This window comes from Lasioglossum baleicum, chromosome 12, assembly GCF_051020765.1.
Source record: "Lasioglossum baleicum chromosome 12, iyLasBale1, whole genome shotgun sequence".
In the NCBI taxonomy this organism is placed as follows: Eukaryota; Metazoa; Arthropoda; class Insecta; order Hymenoptera; family Halictidae; genus Lasioglossum; species Lasioglossum baleicum.
Genome location: NC_134940.1, coordinates 4,531,736 through 4,553,276, shown reverse-complemented (window position 1 = coordinate 4,553,276; position 21,541 = coordinate 4,531,736). Strand labels below are relative to the sequence as shown.

The 21,541-nt window shown below is 35.6% G+C and overlaps 2 protein-coding genes across 9 annotated transcripts in view; one reads left to right on the top strand and one right to left on the bottom strand.

Annotated features, from left to right (window-relative positions):
* The first annotated feature begins 157 nt into the window (after nt 1–157).
* LOC143214622 (aminopeptidase N-like) overlaps nt 158–21,541 on the top strand; it is a 43,524-nt gene continuing 22,140 nt past the window's right edge. Inside the window, exon 1 of the mRNA XM_076435892.1 lies at nt 158–292. The gene's annotated coding sequence lies outside the window, so the exon portion shown is untranslated. The remainder of the gene's footprint in view (nt 293–21,541) is intronic.
* On the bottom strand, nt 1,860–20,733 carry LOC143214624 (organic cation transporter protein). 8 transcript variants are annotated; one of them, XM_076435897.1, is made up of 3 exons: nt 20,634–20,727; nt 12,834–13,050; nt 1,860–8,185 (listed from the first exon to the last, which is right to left on the bottom strand). In XM_076435897.1, the coding sequence occupies exon 3, from the start codon at nt 7,474–7,476 to the stop codon at nt 5,794–5,796; it is 1,683 nt and encodes a 560-aa protein (XP_076292012.1). In that variant the 5' UTR covers nt 7,477–8,185; nt 12,834–13,050; nt 20,634–20,727; the 3' UTR covers nt 1,860–5,793. The 8 variants fall into 8 exon arrangements, 7 of the variants coding, with proteins under 7 accessions (XP_076292012.1, XP_076292011.1, XP_076292014.1 ...); XM_076435896.1 differs by lacking the exon at nt 20,634–20,727 and adding an exon at nt 17,957–18,366; XM_076435899.1 differs by lacking the exons at nt 12,834–13,050; nt 20,634–20,727 and adding exons at nt 10,047–10,167; nt 10,579–11,175.

The window sequence follows — 21,541 nt, the reverse complement described above, 5'->3', positions numbered from 1 at the left end:
CATTTAAAGGACTATATACCCTTTAGTGTTCGAATAATTTTTGGATGCAGTGTGTTTTGATGATCCGAAATACTTTCCCGATTCGCGTGCAATTTTTCATCGTTGTTTTCCCGGCATGGAAAAACGAGGGGAGAGACACGGTCTCCATACATACATGCAGTTGCGCGCGCTTGTGCAACGACTTTCTGTGCTTGAATTGCAAGCGAGTTCAGTCCACGAGTCGCGTTCGTCAATGCTGCGAGGTCTAGTGCGCGCTTTTCCGAACGTTCCGTCGTGCATTTCATCTCTACAGGTGAGTGCACGTTATCTGGATGTATCCGTGCTGACTTAGCGAGAGATTAAATAGAATCTTACTAATTGGCCGACGCTGTAAACCGGAAACTCGAGTTCGGTTCGTTAGAAATGTACCGTTTATCGGCTGCGAGCGTTTTTAAGGTTTTCCTTTTTATTTGAAGTTCGGCACGAATGGGGGAACAGATTGCTGGCGGAAGAGGGGGAAGTAGAGTCCGAGAGATTTGTAGAGAGAGGGAGAGAAAGAGAGTGTGAAAGTATATTAGAGTGGTGGGCGGAGTCAGGAAAGGAGTGTCGAATATTTTAGCAATAAATGTACGCTTTACATGTAAATATTTATGTCGCAATATCCTTTATTTGTTGTAGAATAATGTTTTTCATAATGTGCTTTTTTAGAAGTTTTGTTTTTCATACATATAATAGAGTCATTGAAGATTCCATCAAATAAAATTCTAATGCTTACGTTGTCTCTGTACTGCACATTGAAATTGCAATATAATGATAATATTAATGTGGTATAATTATTAAATACGAGTTGTATAATTTGACAAGAATATAGCAAACCTTGTCTAAATTGTACAGTTAAATAATAATGGCAAAATTATAGTAGCTGTTGAATATATTAACAAATATGTGTTGTTTACTACAATATACTTTTTTCGAATACGAACTATTACAAAAATCATTTCCGCTTAGAGCACTTCAAATTAGCACATACTTTATACCAAAAATACCAAAAACTTGTTTTACTGTTATCAAAAAATCATTTTGATGAGACCAGAATTTAATAATTTATCAAATACTATAATTTATGTCGTGCAACAAATACTCTGTAACTGTTCTTGTTTAAACAAGCAACATAAAAATGTGGATTTACTCCTGACATAGGAATATCTGTGAATAAAATTGATGTCTAATAATAGTATTATTAGGTAAAACTAGATGTTACAATTTAGAACTGTAGAAAGGTTAATCCCTTGTCCTATCAGCCAAGTCATGATAGCGCGGGTTACAATCAACAAGTATGTACCACGAGCCTAACCCGCGTTGTTTACGTTAGGTCCGATCGAAGTACCACGAGTCAGGCTCGTGTTTCTTATTTTTAACCCGAATTTCTCACCACGAGTCTCACTCGATATTGCAGGTTAAGGGGCAATCTAATAGCACGCGTATTCTCCGATTTTCTCGAAAACGAAACCTTAAACAGAAAATCATTGTTCTTGTTTTCGTTTTATTTTTCAATATAAATTCATCTCCTTGCGACTTGTGTCACCAAATAGTGACTCCCTGTACACAGGGTGACTGGTAACTGGTGGTGCAATGCAAAAGAGAATGATTCTACATTGAAAAAAGAATTAAATCTAAAATGTAGAATTCCTAAAAAATGATCGCAAATGCAATCATTGTTATACAGGGTGATCGGTAACTGGTGGTACAGTCGGAAAGGGGGTGGTCCTACATTAAAAAGTAGGTTGAAAATGTAGAATAATTTAAAAATTATTTTTGTACACATAGTGAAGATCTTTCTAACATCTCAGAAAAATTGAAGATTTATTTTTGGGAAAGTTATTTCTTTAGAAGGGTACACGAATACTTTTGTGTCCACCACTGTGTGTGTTAATGGAAGTTGGAAAGAAATATATTTTTTGCGCACTCAACAAAATTAAAATAAATATATATGTACATATGTTACATAATAAAATAAGAACTCTCGTTTTTACTGAAGGCTCTGAAAAACGGCATGTCTATAAATAAAAGAAAAATCTAAAAACAGCGCGTTTATAAAAATATGTTTGATATTCACAATAATATTCTTTAATATACAGATTGCAGTATTACGACTTTTTGATAACGCAGCTGGTTTTAGTATCATGGAATTCCTCATTAATTGCATCCGCCATATTTTCAGCTCTCCATCCGAGGTTTCGTTAATACCGAGAAAGTAACTGGCCTTTAAACTTGAACTTGGGTGGTTCGCCTTTAAAAAAAATCTCGAATGAAAAACTTCAACAGTGTGAAGCTTAAAATATCTGTCAACACCGAACAATACATTATAATGATAAGCAAAATATATTTAAATCGAGTTCGGGTAATGACAATTCATTGATTTGAGATCTTATTTCTGGTTACAGGATGATATTAAAACAATTTATTGCATTAATTCTTATTTCTGCCGAAATGTTAAATGTTTTAATACTTCATCAACACCCCTGCATCGTTCAATACATGAATATATACGACCTATTAATAATATGAATATGAACATGAATCAATACATGAGTACACAAATATCTTGGTCTCATAAACTATTATAAATGCGATCAATTTTTCAACAATAACAGTAATTTCAATGTTATTAAATACATAGAAGAAGATTGTTAATTGGGAATGTTCAAAGAAGAATAATCAGGATTGTAAAAACAAATACTTTTAATTGTTAAGTAAACATTCTCTTTTATTGACATTATTGCTTCGTTGGTTTAAGAAACTCGATATGTTTACAATATGTGTTCTTAAAGGATGTGACGTCTCAAACATTAATCATTGATGAAACATTATCAGATATAGCTTATTAAGATTATTAGTTATAATCAATCATAATTGAGATATTTACAGATTTCTTAAAGATTGCCATCTTATTTATGGACTACATACTAATTAATTAACATTTAGTTAGGAGTGTGCTTATTGTGAAATTAATCTGTAATTAAGTAACCTATATTAAATGTTCAGTAAAATAACATTTTATATATAAATATCAAGAAACGCGACGTAACTAAATTTATTACTTATTGGTTGTAAATATAATTCAGACATAATATGAACGAAACCCATCACAGGCCTAACTTAATCATAATGGGTAGGCTAAATTCATTGTCAATGGACCTTTGATCCAATCATAATCAGTTTAAATTAATCATGATTCAAATTTAGACATAGTCGAGCCCTTATACATAGCTAATTCAAACATAAAAACATTTTGACAAGGGTCCATTCAGATTCAATTTGATCATTTCTTTAGAAGTGGATTTAGAAAGTAGTGGTTCGTATCCAGACAGTAGTATATATATAATATAGAAACACATATAAAAACAACAAGAGACAATATAGCGAGTACTTGAATTAACTAATTATATCTCAAAGGAAAAAATCGACATATTAGTAAGCAAATAATATAACAAGCTAGTAATGTCTAGACTGTGGATCTTTATGCAAAATAAAAATTGTCTGTATCGCTTTTGCAACAAATAGAAACTAAATAGAATGTTATTTCTTCCATTAATGATTTTAATAGATGGGAAATCATATATTTACATCTTCAATTTTTCAAATTTTCCAACAATTTTGAATTTCATCTACTTTATTTTGCTAGAAATGCATAAAGATCTGCAGTCTAGTAATGACTATGTATACTTAACAGTATCTTAATAATTTAATTAATTCTAAGTTAATTTAATCCGAGTTGAGTACCCGGTTGATATAAACAAAAGTCGACGGAAACCTCGCAAACATTTATTTCACACTAAAAATTAACTCGAAACTAATGGGTGAGAATTAACTCCGCCCCTCCGAGACTAAGATGAGATTGAACTCGGCGCTCCTCCCCTGACCTACAGGGGAAATTTAGTCACTGGAAAAAGTTTGCTATAGTCGTCCCAACAGTTCTTTGTAGATATTAAAAAAAGAGTTGTTCGGAATAATGACCTTGATAACATATTTCAATGCGCTATTGTAAATAATTACTGAAATATTGTATAAAAACTAATACGATGCGACGTCATATCCTTTACTCGGACAAAACCAATTACGTTCTTAATCATAAAATGAGAAACAACGCCAATTACTGTCTGCCTAATTGTGCGTTTTGTTGAAACAGTTGTACGCAGACTTTGCTGATTACGTATACGTCAAACAGTGAGTCACACGTACTTAAAAAAAAAGAAAAGAAAACACAGAATGTTTCATTAGATAGACAATATTTATAGAATATTTTTCACATAAGTGATACTTGAGTCTTGTTTTCGTCAAGTTGAAAGAAAGACTACATAGTATTTCGGATAGTGAAAATTATAGCTATATTTTACTACTCAATATGAATTTAAACATTATACGTACATATGAATTCAGCTGAGATTGTTCCTAATCGTACTTACTATGATATAAAATAATAGAAAAATATATATATTCAAATGTTATTGTTTAAAACGTCTCACGTGCACCCAGTGTCGCCATATTAAGACTTGCCCCCACTCTACCCTTCCCCTTACTACGTTTTCCCCCACATTTCGGCGGCAAGCATCCCCACGCTTATCTCACGTGACGTTATGCGCGCGCACAATTCGCGTTCCGTCTGGTAACTGTATTCCCCTCAATTCGAGGCAATTCCCCTGATCTGGCGACACTGCGTTCACCTTATCCAATGAAATGTCGTATTCCAATTTAGCATGCGCGATTAGAGCCACGCATAAATTATCGCTAGACAGCACTGCTGTGTTCCTACATATAGTCGTATTACGATCGCAATTGAGAACCCGCAGTTCGCAAATTGTACGCCACTAAGTTACAAAATAATCCTGCGACAAATGTAACTCTCGTTACCGGATACAGTAATTATCAATTAATTGTTTCCTTACCTTGCATTAAATAATCGTTTCACCGGTTGGTAGATGAGAGGCAGAAACTTTTAGAGTGGAAGATAATATTGAAATTAATTTTTCTGATATTTTAAAATTGATTTGCTCATCTTTTATATAAATGCATAAAGCGAGCATACGTTTAACATTTCTTGTAAATTACCTTTTGAAATACAAAATATGTTTTTTCTTTTTTAAACAATTAGTTGTTCTGCCTCACAACTACTTACATAAGTACATTATCTTCCGCCTCACTGATATATTTTAGGTGAGATCTACGTTATCAATAAAACATTCAAGGCACTCGTTTTTGTAAATTGATCAAATTTACCGGACAATAATAATTTACTAATTTAATCAACTAGTCAACTATTTTCTACATTCGTGAAATTTTAAATTCCATTCGATGCACACGTTTGTACATCTTTGTAAAAATATCCTTGTAAATATATATATATCAAAATAAATATACAATTAATTTACGAATTCGATACTTTGGTACTCGCGTAAAATTTAAACAAGCGAATTAAGAGTGTACCTAGAATGTACGTGTTTTACGAGTTAAGTAAATTACGTAAATTCACATATTAATAATTACAAAGACGATATTTAGAATTCGTACCCAGCAATTTATGCATATCGTGAATTGTGATGAAATATCCTTTTTTTCTCATTCTATTATCGTTCTATTGTTTTCCATCTAATTCATTTATGGGCTGATTTTCGTTGGTATAAATTACATAACAAAATTGTATCAGTATTGGAACTAGTATTACCCACTGTGCACCTTCAATGAGAACCACTGGGAGATCTCACGGAGTCCATCATCAGCTTCACAATCCACGGTCATTAAAAATCCTTAGTAAATTTACTTCGCAGCCTCGGCTTGATTAAGTTTCTCCTTCTCGTCCTTCTCTCCCAGCTGGTTCATCGTCACTTCGTAGCTAGCACTAGTTTTCCTCTTGGACCCCGAGCAAGTTACAAAAAAAGTGTCACCGATCCCAAAGTTCTCCCCATCTTCGATGGTCTCGGGCATCGGTTGGTTGACCGTCTCGGGCAAGTACAGTGCTAAAAACCCAGACACCAACGCCACAAACCCGAACAAAACAGCCGGAACTTTGGGGTTGAACGAGTCCAACAGCATGATCATTGGCGTTAGAGCTCCGCTCAGCCTAGCGCACATGGATCCGATGCCCAGAGCGGTGTTCCTGACAACAGTGGGGAACAACTCGGCTGTATAATTGTAGATGACAGCGAATGAACCGGCTATGCAAGCTTTCCCGAACAAAACAATCGCTACGATCGCACTAGCAGCTAGGCTACTTCCAGTTGGCACGCTTGAGGCTACAATACAGCAGACTCCGCCAATCAGCATGAACGTGCTAACCACGCATCTTCGTCCAGTCCTGTCCATCAAACAGATCATCAGGATGTAAGACGGTATTTCGACAAGGCCACTCAGGAACAGCATGAGAAAAGGATTGCCGACCAAGTTTCCAGCATTCAGCGACAGCCCGTAGTAGACGAGTGAGTTAGCGAACCAGTTCAAGCAGACGTTCAACATTTTCTTCCTCAAGTTAGGTGTTTTGAAGAGGTCCAAAGCCCCGTAGGATCTGTCCTCTTGTCTCACGTGCTGGACCTTGGCTTCGCTGATCAGTTTAGCTGCGTCGATGTCCACGTCATTCCCATTCATCCTCAAACCTTTTTGAACTATCACCAGGGCCTCGCCGACTCTGCCTTGAGCCCAAAGCCACCGAGGCGATTCATCCATCAGCCACCAGTGGCCGATCAGAAGAGCACTGTGCAGCCCATAAACGATCTGCAGCGACATTCTGTCTTTGATCACGGCTCCCCAGACAGCCACCAGCATGAATCCAACTGCGAACGCTAACTGGAACATCACTCCACAGATTGTCCTCTTCGACGGGCCGACCAGCTCCATGGTCAACACGAATCCCGTGATATAAGCGCCGGCCGAACCGAAGATCCCGTAAAGAAATCTCAGAGATAGGAACACATAGTAGTCGTTCACTAATGCCACGGTCACTCCAAGGATCAACTGAGCTACACCCGACACGTAGAAGATGATCTTGCGGCCGTATTTATCAGCCAGGCTGCCCAGAGTCACTGCACCGATGAAAACACCGAACATGTAGGTCGATTGGGCCAGCGAGCCCATCCAACGTTGCGAACAGACGAAATTCCATTCCATTCCACGGGACGATTGGAAGTACTGGGTATCGTAGGTCCACGAGTCGCAGTTTTGTACAGTATTGTTGGCGTCTAAATAATGACAAGAGTCCACCACCCGAGGGAGATCTTCGAGCAGCAACGACGCGTTCCAGTCGGCTGATGAAGCGTTCAGAGACTCCAATGATCCCGGAATGTTGCATTTGTGGGGAGGAACGGCTGCTACTGTTAACAGCGTCAGCATGTGAAGTCCTGCTGTCAACGCACCAAGAATGTGCAGGGAGAACTGCCAGCATTGGTACTTGCCAAACTCGCCCAGATGCGACATGAGCTCCTCGAGGTTCCTGTCGACACTCGCCATGGTTTATGTTATCTGGAGGAACTGGCAGCGAGATGAAGGGAGTGATTGAGTATTCAAATTCGATGTTTGGTTTCACTAGGTGTGGATAGTTGTCGAAGACGTTCTCGTTACATGTCTGCCAGAAACAAAGATTAGAAGAAGACACTTGTTCTAGATCTAGCTTCAAACTCGGGCACTATTTTCCAAATTCTTTGGTATTATAAAACTTTCACGTTTTCCTGTGTTAGTCCTCTTTGATGGCTGCTGGATTCCTCCCGCACCTTTCACTTGAAATTATTATTCTACCGTTGCTGATCTTCTTATCACTTCTAGACTAGTTTCTTGTATTTTCGCGGCACGAGTTCTTCCATCTGGTTCTCTGGAGTATGTCCTTTTGCTTTTGTATTGTAATTATAATGATGTGAACCGCGCGCTTCTAATGTTGCTTGACGAGAACGTTCTAGCATACGAATCGAATTATTGATAGTTCAGTTTGAAGTAATGTGGTTACACGGTCCTGTGAAGTGGTCTGTTCCAATGCCCACGGCGAACTGGATCACTCGCAGAAGCTGGTACGGTGAACAACAGCTCCTCGTGAGCCGAGTGGATTCACTTTCTACGAAAATTGCTGACGGCCTTCGATCTTCGTCGTGCACATTTCTTGTTCACGGTTTCTCTCGACTCGAGCGGTTATTGTTGACCGGACAAAATCATTCCGGAGATCGTCAGTCTGAAAACAAACATGTAGCAATCAAACACAAATGGTATATATGCAATATACATCTGGTTGCATCGAAAGTAGAGACGTGGACCAAAATTTTTAGTAGAATTTTCTGGCAAACTCGTAAAATCTTCAAATATTAAATTATATAATTTTCAGCATTTTCAGCACTTGAGAACGTTATAACAAAGATCGTTTAGCATTGACAGGTAAATTATTGAATTCTGTTTATAATAACATTTTTACATATGTAATGGTCTCTAAAAATGTATGTCTTATAATTTTCTCCTTGCATATTTCTGTTCAGCTTCAATCATCGTGAAGATAATTACAATATCCATCGTGAATGAGACACCCAGTATACCGGGAAAATCGCGTACTATTCTCACATTAATATTTGCGGTTAAGAAACTGATAGGCTCATGTTTTTCCTTGGTAGTAATTACGCATGCGAAGTGTCGTTCTACGTCATATTCAGAATTCACATTGTGAAAATCATGGCAGAATAATTTTTGTTTAATCACATATAAAGCATTTTACGAGAAATATGCCGACAACTTTGTTTCGAATGATATTTTCATTGTTCCTCCGTTTTTATGCTTCACCTCAATTTTTAATAAAGATTCGGAAAGTTCTAACCGGACGCTCGACGTTCGACTGAGCTCAAAATCACACTGCAATGTTTATAAACGCGCGTGTAACATCTTATCATGTGTACCGATAACAACGATGGTTTTCATCGAGTGGAAGTAGGGTTGGTTACCCTAATTTCGAAAGAGTTTTCCCATTTGATAACGTTATTCAATAGATAAGCTCTGATGCCTGTAAATGTCGGAATATTGCTAGTTGCTACGGCCTTGCTTTTTCTATCTTGATTGCGACCTACTGCGGTTGCAGCGACTCTTGTGCAGCATCTAATACGAAAATGTGAATTTTCTCAGATAAGTAGTTTAAAGGATAGAAAAATAAAATTTTCTGAAATTGATTCATACAGTAAATGCAAAAATAAGATGTTGTCGATTGTCCTCTTAAAATTTTAAAAATGTAAAAATGTATTTCCGAATGTTTCAAGTTTTGTTAGTGTTTCAGTGGAATATTTAAACAATATATATAAATATATATATATATAAATTATATATAATATATATAAATAATATATATATATTTATATTATAATATATAATATATATACATAATATAATATAAAATAATATAAATATAATATATAATATATATATTGTAATAAATATTATATATATATAAATTATCAGATGATTGCATGAGTACGTGCCCGATTTGAAAATAAAATTCAATGTTTAAATTTTAAAGATTGGTTTAAGATTTGGTTAAAGATTGGTTAAATTAAAATTAAGAAATGATTAAATTTTCTACAATTAGAGAAGAATGGTGACTGTATGTATAATTGATTAATAAAGTTGTATTCTTTAAAATTTAACCATTGAATCATCTAATATTTTTATCCTTCTAAATTTCGTTTTCTGATTAATAGAGATGATATTGTTATCACAGAAAAGTACTAAATTCTCTAATTACAATTCATGTTTCTAATTTTTAGACAACCAACGCTGTTGCTTAGTTATTTATACCGTTCTTAAAAGTCAAGTTTGATACGAAGTGGATACTTCTATTTTCTTTATCTTCATTTCTGCAAACAGGGTCGCAATCAAGATGAAAGAAATCTCGAGTGATTAACAGTTCATAAAACACTTGGTTTTATCCAATAATTTGTTTTAGAAAGACGTCATGGTTTCTGCAAATAGTCGTCTCGAAAGTCTCACATTCGCGTGTGTTTCCATATGTAGAATATTTAATCATTTTCGCCAGATCAGGACTTGTGTCCCCATTCTACCTTCCCTTTCGACGACGCTACTCCCCACTTTCCGCCACGGCCCGGTCATGTGACGCGTTTGGCAGGGAGAGAGGGTAACTTTGTCCTCTATATTAGCGTTTCCTCCCCTCATCTGGCGGCACTGTATTTAATTTACACCACTTCTGCATTAAACGGTTCAAATATATTCTATCATATTAAAAACATATTCTAAATGTTATTCCGTCTTCAGTAAATTGCTTAAGAACATATTTTACTCTGAAATAAGGTTAAGCTTCTTATTTTCACCTTACGGGACCACCAATTTTGGACTTTTTAAATATAATCACGTAGATTTCGACGAGAAAATGCCAAACATCAAGTTTTAACGTTAGGAATTCACTGGTTCGGTAGTTATGCGTGTTTAAAGTTCTCGTAAGGTGAAGTTTAGCCCAAAATAATGTTCACTCGTCCAAGGTAGATTTGATTTGTTCCAAATAGGTGTTAACACGTTAAAAAAAACCGCGTGCTCAATTCTCACATCATGTCGAATTAATTTGTAAACTTTTCATACCTGAAGGGCCTCGGGCGTGTTCCTAATGTAATTTCAGAATAACCGGTCCTCTTTCATCGGAATTTTCACGGTTTAATTTTACGTCCTCCACGCAACAAAATTGTCATCGAAATAATTCCACACGTTCATCAGCGACCTAATACGCGTCCAACCTTTCCGTTTCACACTTTGTGAATGGTTCGGTGGAGATATCAATCAGCCATATTGCCGCGTTACTTTCACACGATGCGGTGTATTGCTCTCGACACGTTGTATTGCTTTCGACACGTTGTATTGCGTGGACGGACCAGTGTCTCATGATCGCTGTACACCTTACGAGGGTACCAAGCGAGGGGATCGGGTGCCAATGAACTATCGTTAGCATAAATGGAAATGAAATGAGTCTGACACCGCATATAATCATTGGCCTCAAGTTCATAAATTATCACGCCTCCAGAGTATACAATGGATTGACAAATGCATCCGTGTAAACAGTCTCCGCGAGTCTATTAATGCAACTGGCAATTATGCAGGCCGAGTTCGATCGGCATGTGAAAAATATTGAATAATCATTCCTCAACGGAACTTGCTCTCTAAACAGAGATAATTATTGAATCATTTACAGAGAACGATGTTACATAAACGATAGTAATGAATAGAGGAGCTTTATACAAAATAAAAATTGTCCATACCAATTGTAAGAAACCGAAGTTGACCGTACGTAAACCAACGATAGAATAGTACCGTTGCGCGCAGCTTGGAAGATGGTGGGGGCGCAGCGAGCCTATCATCTCTCACTCCACTATCCCCTCCCCAGTTTCTTGAACCAATTAGGGCGAAGATGCGCAGCGACAAACGAAAACTGGTCTTTACGCGGTACTGCTCTCTCGTTGGATAGAGTATATGTTATGTGGGGGTCATTTGCGACCCGTCGCGGTAGCGGTAAGCTCTTGCCAGTACTGTATTAGTCACGTGACATTGTGACGCATGTGTGACAGAGACTAGACGCGTCACGTGACCAGGACGGACGTGATATGCAGCACTCGCGAGAATGAAAATTACACTTTCATCGTCAAATACTGTTTCGTTAAAATCGAGTGCAAATACTGCAAAAAGTATAAAAGCATTAATGTTTCAACAATTTCTGAAGGACAAAACTATAAAAAGGTATAAAAAATCTGTGTCGATTACATCATAATGATTCCGACACGGTTTACTCATACTGTGAACGCCGTTTAAGAATGCTCGAATGATCTCTGGCGACAATGACCAGGAAAATCGCATGCACATATGCGCGAATGATGCAAATGGACGAAACATAACACATTCGCATATAAATTATTAAAACGAATCAATCGGCTGTAATATAGTGGTCCGAATTGTTAAACGGCAATGAAATCATACTTTAACAAACTAAAATCATTTGGAAAATATGGATTGTAGAAAAAGGTCGAAGAAAATCGAAAATGAAATTATTTGCTTTTCAAAAGAACATGGTATTCCTGATTTTATGCATTTCTGAGATAAACATGAGTAGATATACAATTTCCAAACGTGGTAGTCTGAAAATTTCAATATAAAATCGGCATAAAAGTTTATGCTTCCGGATTTAAAAAAAGAATCGATTTTGCAACCAAAAATTCTGAAATACGTCGTTGTCGTGGGTGCTATTGGGTAGAATGTTCATGAATTTTTTCTTCAGTTTTTGTCGAGCAGGACAGAAGAAATAATTCATTAAACCGTGCTCATTCTATAACTATGATTATGGTGGGGGTTCGGACTTGACACTTGTCGCAAGACGGTTTTCTAATTTTTCTTTGGGAGCTCTATGGCAGTGGTCGGTAAACTCATTAGTCAAAGGAGTCACATATCAGCAGTACAACGATTTAGGTTTCTTTTAAGAGTCAAACTTTACAAAAATCCTGTTTTTAAAAGCCGGTTAAAACTAGGCATACTGGAATAAAACTAAATATAATACTTTATTTCAATTTAAAATTACACTTCATTTGTATTTAGATATAACACACTGACAGGTTGAAAAAATTGTATTAAAATTCTATATCAAGTTAAAATAAAATAGATTTATTTTAAACGCGTCATTGTGGAAGAGCCAAAGAGCCGCATGTGGCTCGCGAGCCACAGTTTGCCCACCATTGCCTTATGGATTGGTGTCACCAAGAATCAATTTAGTTTCGAGTTTCTAGGCATTTCTGAACATCTTATCCAGCTATACCTGGTACATGAAAACTAAAGAAAAATTATTTTTGAAAACTTACATTTTCGATCTCGCCTCTGAAATCGCCTCTGAAAAGCCGAGAGAAATTAAAGGATCAGCGGTGTGCCGCCATTTCTTCAAGCTCGTTCAGTCTCCTTGTCCAATTACGTTCCCCAATTTGTACTTCAGAGTGAACAAATCAGGATGCGAAGGTATGCTATCGTCTCGCGATGCTCGGTCGCTTGATTGTTCGCCGAGGAATGTTGAACATGACTGATCTGTCGAATGCAAGATAAACTGGAACTGGAGCAAACCGTTACGACAGGTGTGCGTGTGTGTATCGGAGAGCACGTGTACTCGCTCTTGTGAGTTTCGAGTGGGTACTTGAAGTCGAGGTACTTACATCGAAGTATCTGTTAAGACGAGTATTTTCCTCGATTACAACGAAAAGAACGAAAACGGTATTAATTTTATATTTTACGATTATTGATATTTATAATAAAAATAATTTCATAAGAAATGATTGCATGGATATCTTTAGTGCAGCACATATTACAATTGGAGCTGCGCAAGGTCTAAATAAAATCAATCTTGTCATTTTTATAAGGTAGGTTTAGTTTTAAAATAGGATCAATGTGGATCAATTTGGTGGTTGATCCAAATGTATTTTATTTAAGAGAAACGTGTTTCATATTTTGTCGTCTCGTTGGAGAGACAACGCATTTTCGCAATTAAAATGCAACCGATTGGAAAGGAACAATTACAACACGTATTTTCAGTGTATGTGGCAACGATTCTTGGAAGAGAAAGTCATTGTCCGATGGCTAGCTATTCACTGTTTACGCGACGCGTTTATCTTATGCTAATTTGACACTGTCCTAGACTTCGAAGATTTCCATTTGCGTAAGTCTACACCAATGAAATTCATACATTTTTGAAGCAAAATGTTAAGAAAAAATTTGTCTGCATAATTATTTGTGAAATTTTATTGATTTTAAAAAGATAAGTGTACAGCATTTAAAAATATGAAATATATCACAGATAGCGTACCTAAAAAATCTTTGGAAATTTTTATCAACCCGAGGTTCGTTTGCACCCCGTGCACAAAGGGAAGGTTAGTTAAATAAAAGTACAATGCAATCACTAACAAATATCTCTCAAACTTAAGCTACTCAGTACTCAATACACTTGTTCCAAAATTTTCATTACAGAGGTGGTTTTTTCCATTTATAAAAAAATTATCCTGGTTTACATCGCGTGTGCCATCAATTATATCAAACTGACTATATTTCAGTCGCATGATATTTCGAAAGATTCGCGATTCGTAGCTTTATCGAAGCTAACTATTCGCGTTGGAGGTGAAGATACAGTGATTACGATCTCGTGTAAACTAATCCAGGAAACGGAATCATTATTATGCCGGTGTGGCAAGCAATCTCGCAAGAACCGCAAGGCGAGCCATGTATCGACATTCCAGGATAGTTGCCAAGCAGGAAATATTTGTAAAAGGGGACTGGACGATGATGCCGAATTACTCGGTGGAAGAAAAATCTGCTTAACGGTGTAGAGGAGTCAAGTGTATAGTTACAGTCTGTTTCAGAAACGCGGAGACATTCAAAAGTGCAGTGTGTATTTTAATTATTGTATCGATATCAATTCTATGATATCTTCCGAAATTTTAAATCGTTTTGACTTTTTTTTTTAAATAATTTACACTGACCAAAAATTGGATTTTTGTACGATTTGTACTACTTTATAAAGTATACCTAATGATCAATAACTATATAAATTATTTTTAATAGTTTAATAGTTAATTTATAAATGTTATCATATTTTTTATATTATATTTCCAAGGAATGTTTTAGACAACGAATAATAATACGAATGAGACAATTTTAAATGACAGAAACTTATTCAGACAAAGTTCATTTTCTTTTTTCAGGAAGCTTATCGTAACTATCTTCTGTATGACCCTAATTAATAACTCTGATAATCCCAAAAACTGATTGGGTCATGTTTCCTCGTTTATGTGCTAGATTATGGCATATATTGAAATTTCAACAAAGCGATGATGTAATAATGCCTTCGATACAGGAGCCGATTTTTAAACACTCATTTATTGTTGACGTTCGAGACGAGGATAAACTCCACTCAAATATGTGCGTATGAACCGATTAAAATTTCACAGTGTTTATTAAAAGTATAAGAATGAGACTTGATAGGCTGCTCGTAATGAAGCAACAACCAATTATTAAAAATTACTTTCATTTTAATGTTTTATTAAGATACATATATGATAGTACACTACCACTGCACCGGTTCCCCCATTATCAGTGCATCGATTCCCCCACTATCAGTGCATCGGTTCCCCCACTATCAGTGCATCCGTTCCCCCTACACACCACAAGAGTTTGGTGGGAAGGACTCAGGAGAAATTAGCAGAATTTGAAAGATTCTATTTTCGATTCTACCAAACTATTAACCCCTTGCCTTTCAATATCGTGTCTGACTCGTGATGAATTTTCAGAACAGATTCTGATAAAAATGTATGTTAATAATTTCCTTTAAACCGAAATCAAATTCTATTTTGGCTTTGTTAGTGTACAGCTATATTGGAGAACATGTAGTCATACAATAAATATAAATTTTCTCCTTTTTTAAGAAATTGCGATCTACAAAATTTTTAATCACTGAAATCGTAGAGCAAGAGGTTAAATAAAAAAATATATATGACACCCCCAACAATTTTTATTTTGCATAAAGTTTTACAGTCTACTAATAACAGATGGAACTGATAGTGGAGATCTGAACTTTTTGCATCTGTGCGTGGATTATAAACAATAAATAATTCTGGAGACACATCAATCATGAAAAAAAAATCGTAAAGCAAGAATTTGTGTGTCCACAGTTTTGATACACTCTGTACAACATGTAATTGCATTGACGTTCGAGACTCCTTCCCTCACTACCAGTTTGCAGCAACATTTCGCTGTCGTGCGATGCATATTCAGGACGTTTCACAAACAGGCGTATCAATCTCCCATAACCTCTGTGTACATGCGTGTTTCCCATTTAATTCATACTTAAGATAACACTGTTGATTTTTTATTTGGAAAACTATTTTTATTGGCTAAGATTTTACGAACATCGGAGGGACAGTTGCTGTCATTCCTTGAATATAATTGAACAGAAATGCATAATTTCCTTTAACCTTTACTTTACCGTTAGATATTATATCAATTTATGATTCGATATTGAAATTTTCATTCGACATACATAATTCATCGGAATCTTTTTCATTCCTTCACTTTTGGTTAATTTGGAAAATCTTATTTCACAGAATTAGCAAAACGTAACATTATTTACTTACCCATATAATTTCCTTTTTATATACATATGTAGAATTTTGTTTCAGTATAGCTTAGTTAGATAAATTAGATAAATTATTGCGACAGATTGAGTTATAAATTACTAGACTGCGGATTTGATGCATTTATGACAAAAATGGGTACATACAATCGAAAGCAGTGGACATATTAAAAATATTTAAGGACATCAGTGTATTACTTTCAATTTGATATGAAAATTAAGCTTAATAAAATATTTTTATTTGGCTCCTGTGTCCTGCAATCAATGCAAACATTTTTTTTTAAAGATCCGCAATTAATATTACATACACAGTGTTACCATGAAGTATTTAGACACTAAGTTTCCGATTATGTTAAGGTTGCCGACATTTAACCCGTGGTAATTTCGTAAACAACAATAGTACAGAACTAAATTTGGACTCGGTTTGAAACTTTTTCGTTTAAAGGTCAATTTTTCGCTCAAAAATGAATTTTGTTATTTAATTCAATCCACCAATGTGTCATAGTTGTTGATCATCAGTGACCTCCACGACACCGAACGTAAAAACACATTAATGCCGTTGTCATACTCACGTGATTGTATGTCACGTGTGGTATAATTTCCATAAAACAACCTCATTCATTTATTAGCGCACGTTCTTGTAAAAACACGTCTAATAATAGATAAACAAAATATTTATATTACATTAGTCGTCGAACCACGTGGCCACTGTCGGCACAGCTTCGAAGTTGCAGAAGCCGTCTAAACGTGTTGGTTTTACTATAGTCTTATACATAGTTCGAAGCAATACGACTCGCTCTCTATTCTTGTCGGATAGTAAGATCACGATCCGATCCGAAATAGTTCGACATCATAAAAACCTCATTGATCTGAACATTCTTGATCCTTAGAAACTGACGTTAATAAATGTTTCGCATCGGTTTCAAAGCTATATAAACACGCGTGTAACTCTTCCGCAGATATGAAGTATGTATACAATACTTTAATTAAAGTCTACAATTTCCGGTACAAAAATGAAAAACCACCACACACTTATTTCCACTGTTTCCATCGATCAATATCACTTAACTGTCACAGCGAAAGTACTTTCCCTTGTGTCGTTTGTTTTTCATCGCCAGCGGCGTCATCTTGCTTTATTCGACAACCACAATAGGGGAACCAATTATCAAGGTTGAACACGTTATCCGGGCTACCATGGTACCCGCCATGAGCGAAGACAATGTGATCATCATTAGCAAGATCGTTGCCTTAACGAAAACGGTTCGCAACAGAATATTGGATTTTTAAGCGAGACCTCCCACGAACGCTGACTTCAATCACATTGATCCAATATACTTAAATGGATTCCTAGGCTCTATTGCACTGCGAGACCATGAAATATTGTGTGGCATTGCGTTCGCTTCTGTTCAGTCTATCACGGTCGATTAAACAAATATTTCAGTAAACAGCCGACTGTGGAAAACTATGAAAATTCGTTGTGAATTAACAGTCGACTGTTGTTCAGTGATAACTAGACTGCGGATTTTATGCATTTACGGCAAAAATGAGTGGTTGCCATTTAAAACAGTGAAACATGATCTAACAACGTGAAATGAAATTAAAGTGAGAATTAAACGTCTATCTGACTCCAGTCTCTTGCAAATGATGCAGACGATTTTTATTTTGCATAAAAATCCGCAGTCTAGTAATAACTAACCGACTGTCTGTTAACTCCAACGAGTGTTGTGTGTGTGTGTGCTGAGTAGTTTAGGGTACGGGTGAGCCGGGAGAGTGGTGATTAGAGAGTGAGAATACGGGTGGTGACAAAGTACTTACCACGAGCACGGTGGTTGTACGGTAAAATTGAAAATCGACGAGTGATTGTTAGTGATTGTTGAAGCACCAAATGATCAACAGCCGAAAGGAGGCAACCGTCTGCGACCGGATGAAAGTGAACGAAGCGCTCTGGCGAACAATCCGTGTACTTCTTATTGGTAGGAGATAATGAAGTCGTAGCGGTGCGAAATAAAAATTCTCTGATGGATGGAACTCTGATAGCTACGGTAGACTTTCGAACGAATTTATGACTGATCAGCTTGTTGGTAGTTGTCATACAGCTGGCACATAATTATCTGTATTTATACGCTACCGAGTGTTATCGGGCGCACCGTTCCAGAAGTCGACAAACGCGTTTGAACAGCGCTTAGTTCCAGTGCTTTAGTTTCCAGCACTTTGTTTCAGTTTAATGTCTCCTGAATCTATTTATTTAAATTAGTTTAATGCAAAAGTTGGTGCAAGTCGCACACAGGCCTGAGCAACTAGTGCTACGAGAATCGATGACGTGAAATCGGCTACCCCCATCCGGCCGGCCAGCGCGATAGTGGGGGTAGCCGATTCTACGTCATCCACTTTCGGAGCATTAGTTGCCCAGGCCTCGTGTGAGTCAATATTTGTCTGGTTGGTGTAACACCACATCTCGAGGGTTTGATCGTTGTTAAATAACATTATTATTATTAGACTGCGGATCTTTATGCGTTTATGAAGAAATTGGTTGGGTGAAATGTGAAACAGTAAAGGATTAGAAGAATTTCAGGATATCGTAATGTTGTTTTTAATGTGTAACAAAATCGTTAAGGGATGAAATCAATTTTTATGTTATTCCTCTTTCCCACAATAAATGCAAAAGATTTTTATTTTGCATAAAGATCCGCGGTCTAATTATTATAGTATCATTGTTATTCAATGATTAAACGTATTACATACTGTATTCATTATGGGATTGTGTTAAGACAGTGATAACTAGACTGTGGATTTTTGTGCAAAAATTGTCTGCACTGATTGCCAGAAATAGAAACCAAATTGAATGTTATTTCCTCCCTTAATGATTTTAGAATTTGAAATTTTCCAACAATTTTGAATTTCATCTACTCAATTTTGCTATAAATGCATAAAGATCCGCAGTCTAGTGATAACGTGTTTCATTGAGATAATTTTCAATTGTTGCATTACGAGCTGACATGTAAGGCAGTCTTCCTTTTCTTGTTTTCAACAAATTTTCCTGTTATTCGAACAAAATGCCGGCGCAAATCTTATTTTGAATAACATTTTCTGAAGACTAAATAAGATATTCTATACGAATATTAATTAATAATAATCGTATCACTGTAATTCTTAATAAATTACTCACTATTGGTATCTCTTTTTGCAGACAACATTGCCAAACCATTGGCTTATTAAGATTTTTTTATGTGCATAAGCATTTACTAATTCCATATACATTTCCTTTAATGTATATTGTTAGGAGAGATTAAGTCGTAATTTAATTAATTATACTTATGATAAACTTCATTATCAATGTACGTTTTGCGTCACAGTAAGATACACGAGGACACACAGAAAGAAATTAGTTGATTTACTAATTCCATATACATTTCCTTCAATGTACATCGTTAGAAGAGATTAAACCGTACTCTAATTAATTATACTTATGATAAACTTCATTATATAAATGTACGTTTTGTGTCACAGAAAGATACACGAGGACACACAGAAAGAAATTAGTTGATTTACTAATTCCATATACATTTCCTTTAATGTACATCGTCAGAAGAGATTAAAACGTAATTTAATTAAGTATACTTTATGATAAACTTCATTATATAAATGTACGTTTTTAGTGTCACAGAAAGATACACGAGGATACACTGAAAAAATGAGTTAATCCCGAGAATACGAAAACAAAATAACAGAGTGCACGTATTTATATAATATCTTTTTAATTAAGAGAAATTTTATTCAGTTAATAACTTGGCGAAAGAAGCAACGGGATCGATGCGTAGACAAACAATAATTACATTACAGTTATATTTCTTCTACGATTACATTAACGGGTTGTGTCGATGACCTATTCAAGCGTACGAACAGATAAGGTCAAGTGGCTATTTCTCTATTCTATGCTAACCGGTATCCCTCGATAAAGATATCAATATACGATACTTCAGGAATTCCAGATTCTTTCATATGATAAGAACGATGTTGATATAGGTTTATAAGAATTTACCGCAATCCTGTTCGTTACAATTTTGCAATAATTCTAGATATTTGTAATTACTAGACTGCGATCTTTATGCAAAATAAAAATGTTCTGCATTTATTTTGGGAAGCAGGAATAAAATAAAAATCGAGTTCATCTCTGTTAACACTAAATCTACCACGACAGGTCAAATGACCTATTTTAGATTTTTTATTTGACAATTAATGAAATTGTAAATGTATTTTCGTGAGAATTTATTGAATATATTTTTTGACTACTGTATATATTATAGAAAAATCGCACAAAATATAACTAAATTTAATATCTTGTTCTTTTTATAATACTATACATATCAGTCACTTTTGATGGTCTTCGCCACATTGAAAACAATATGTATTATCTTTTACTGTTTTATATTTCAACCAACCAAAATTTGCAGTCCAGTAATTGAATATAGATTAAAACTGTTTTAATACGTACATCGAAATTGTTTCTTTTTTATTATCCTGTTTCGTGCTACAATAAATAATGTTATTTTATAGTCGACAGAGAATTCGCGGAAGTTGCTCTCTCAATCGTTCACGCGACACTTATAGAACAGATTCTACTAATGTGCTGCCACCTATTCAGCAGCAGTAGTATTTTGTACGACAATACTGAACTAATACAGAAAAAAGGTTTTGTATAACTAATGAAAAATATGCGTGCCTAGCAGAAATCAGGAAGTTTTTAACAATGTCAAACAGACACACATGAGACAGTATAATTACAGTATTATCATCTAATAATTATTTATTTTGGATAACGTTCCGCCACGCATGGACACCATTTTGAACGTTTACTAACATAATGACTGAGCAAATAAGTGATAGATGTCTTGGAAATTTCATAACGGTCAAGTTCAAGCGATAAACATGTTTACTTGCAGTTTCTTGTTGGTTCTTGTATAATACACATGTAACTCCGAATGCATTCTGGTATGTTGTATATGACCTATTCATTTTTGTTGTAAATTCATAAAATCTGCATTTTACGAATCACCTATCGGATATTTCAAGCCTCTAAACACGGACAACGATAAATCTTGCAGACTTTCATGAAAAATATAATTTAAAAAAATTAAAAGATCCAAAACAACATAAAATAGCTGTACGAATGAGGATCTGAAGCGGTTTTGTATTTTTACAACAGGAAGGAAAACAAATTTTTAAAGACATTAAAAGTGTGATAACCGGTTATTGATATGTGGGTTGAACGATCGTCAGTGACCTTGAATTAGCTTTAATGGACAACGTGTATCATAGGTCAGTGAATTCGTCTTGGATTGAATTGCACGTGTGGATAAACGAAAACAGTAGAGTTCGAATAAAGGAAAATAGTTTCATCCT

Coding starts and splice junctions, on each gene's coding strand:
- LOC143214624 (XM_076435897.1), bottom strand. CDS start 7,476: ATGGCGAGTGTCGACAGGAACCTCGAGGAGCTCATGTCGCATCTGGGC.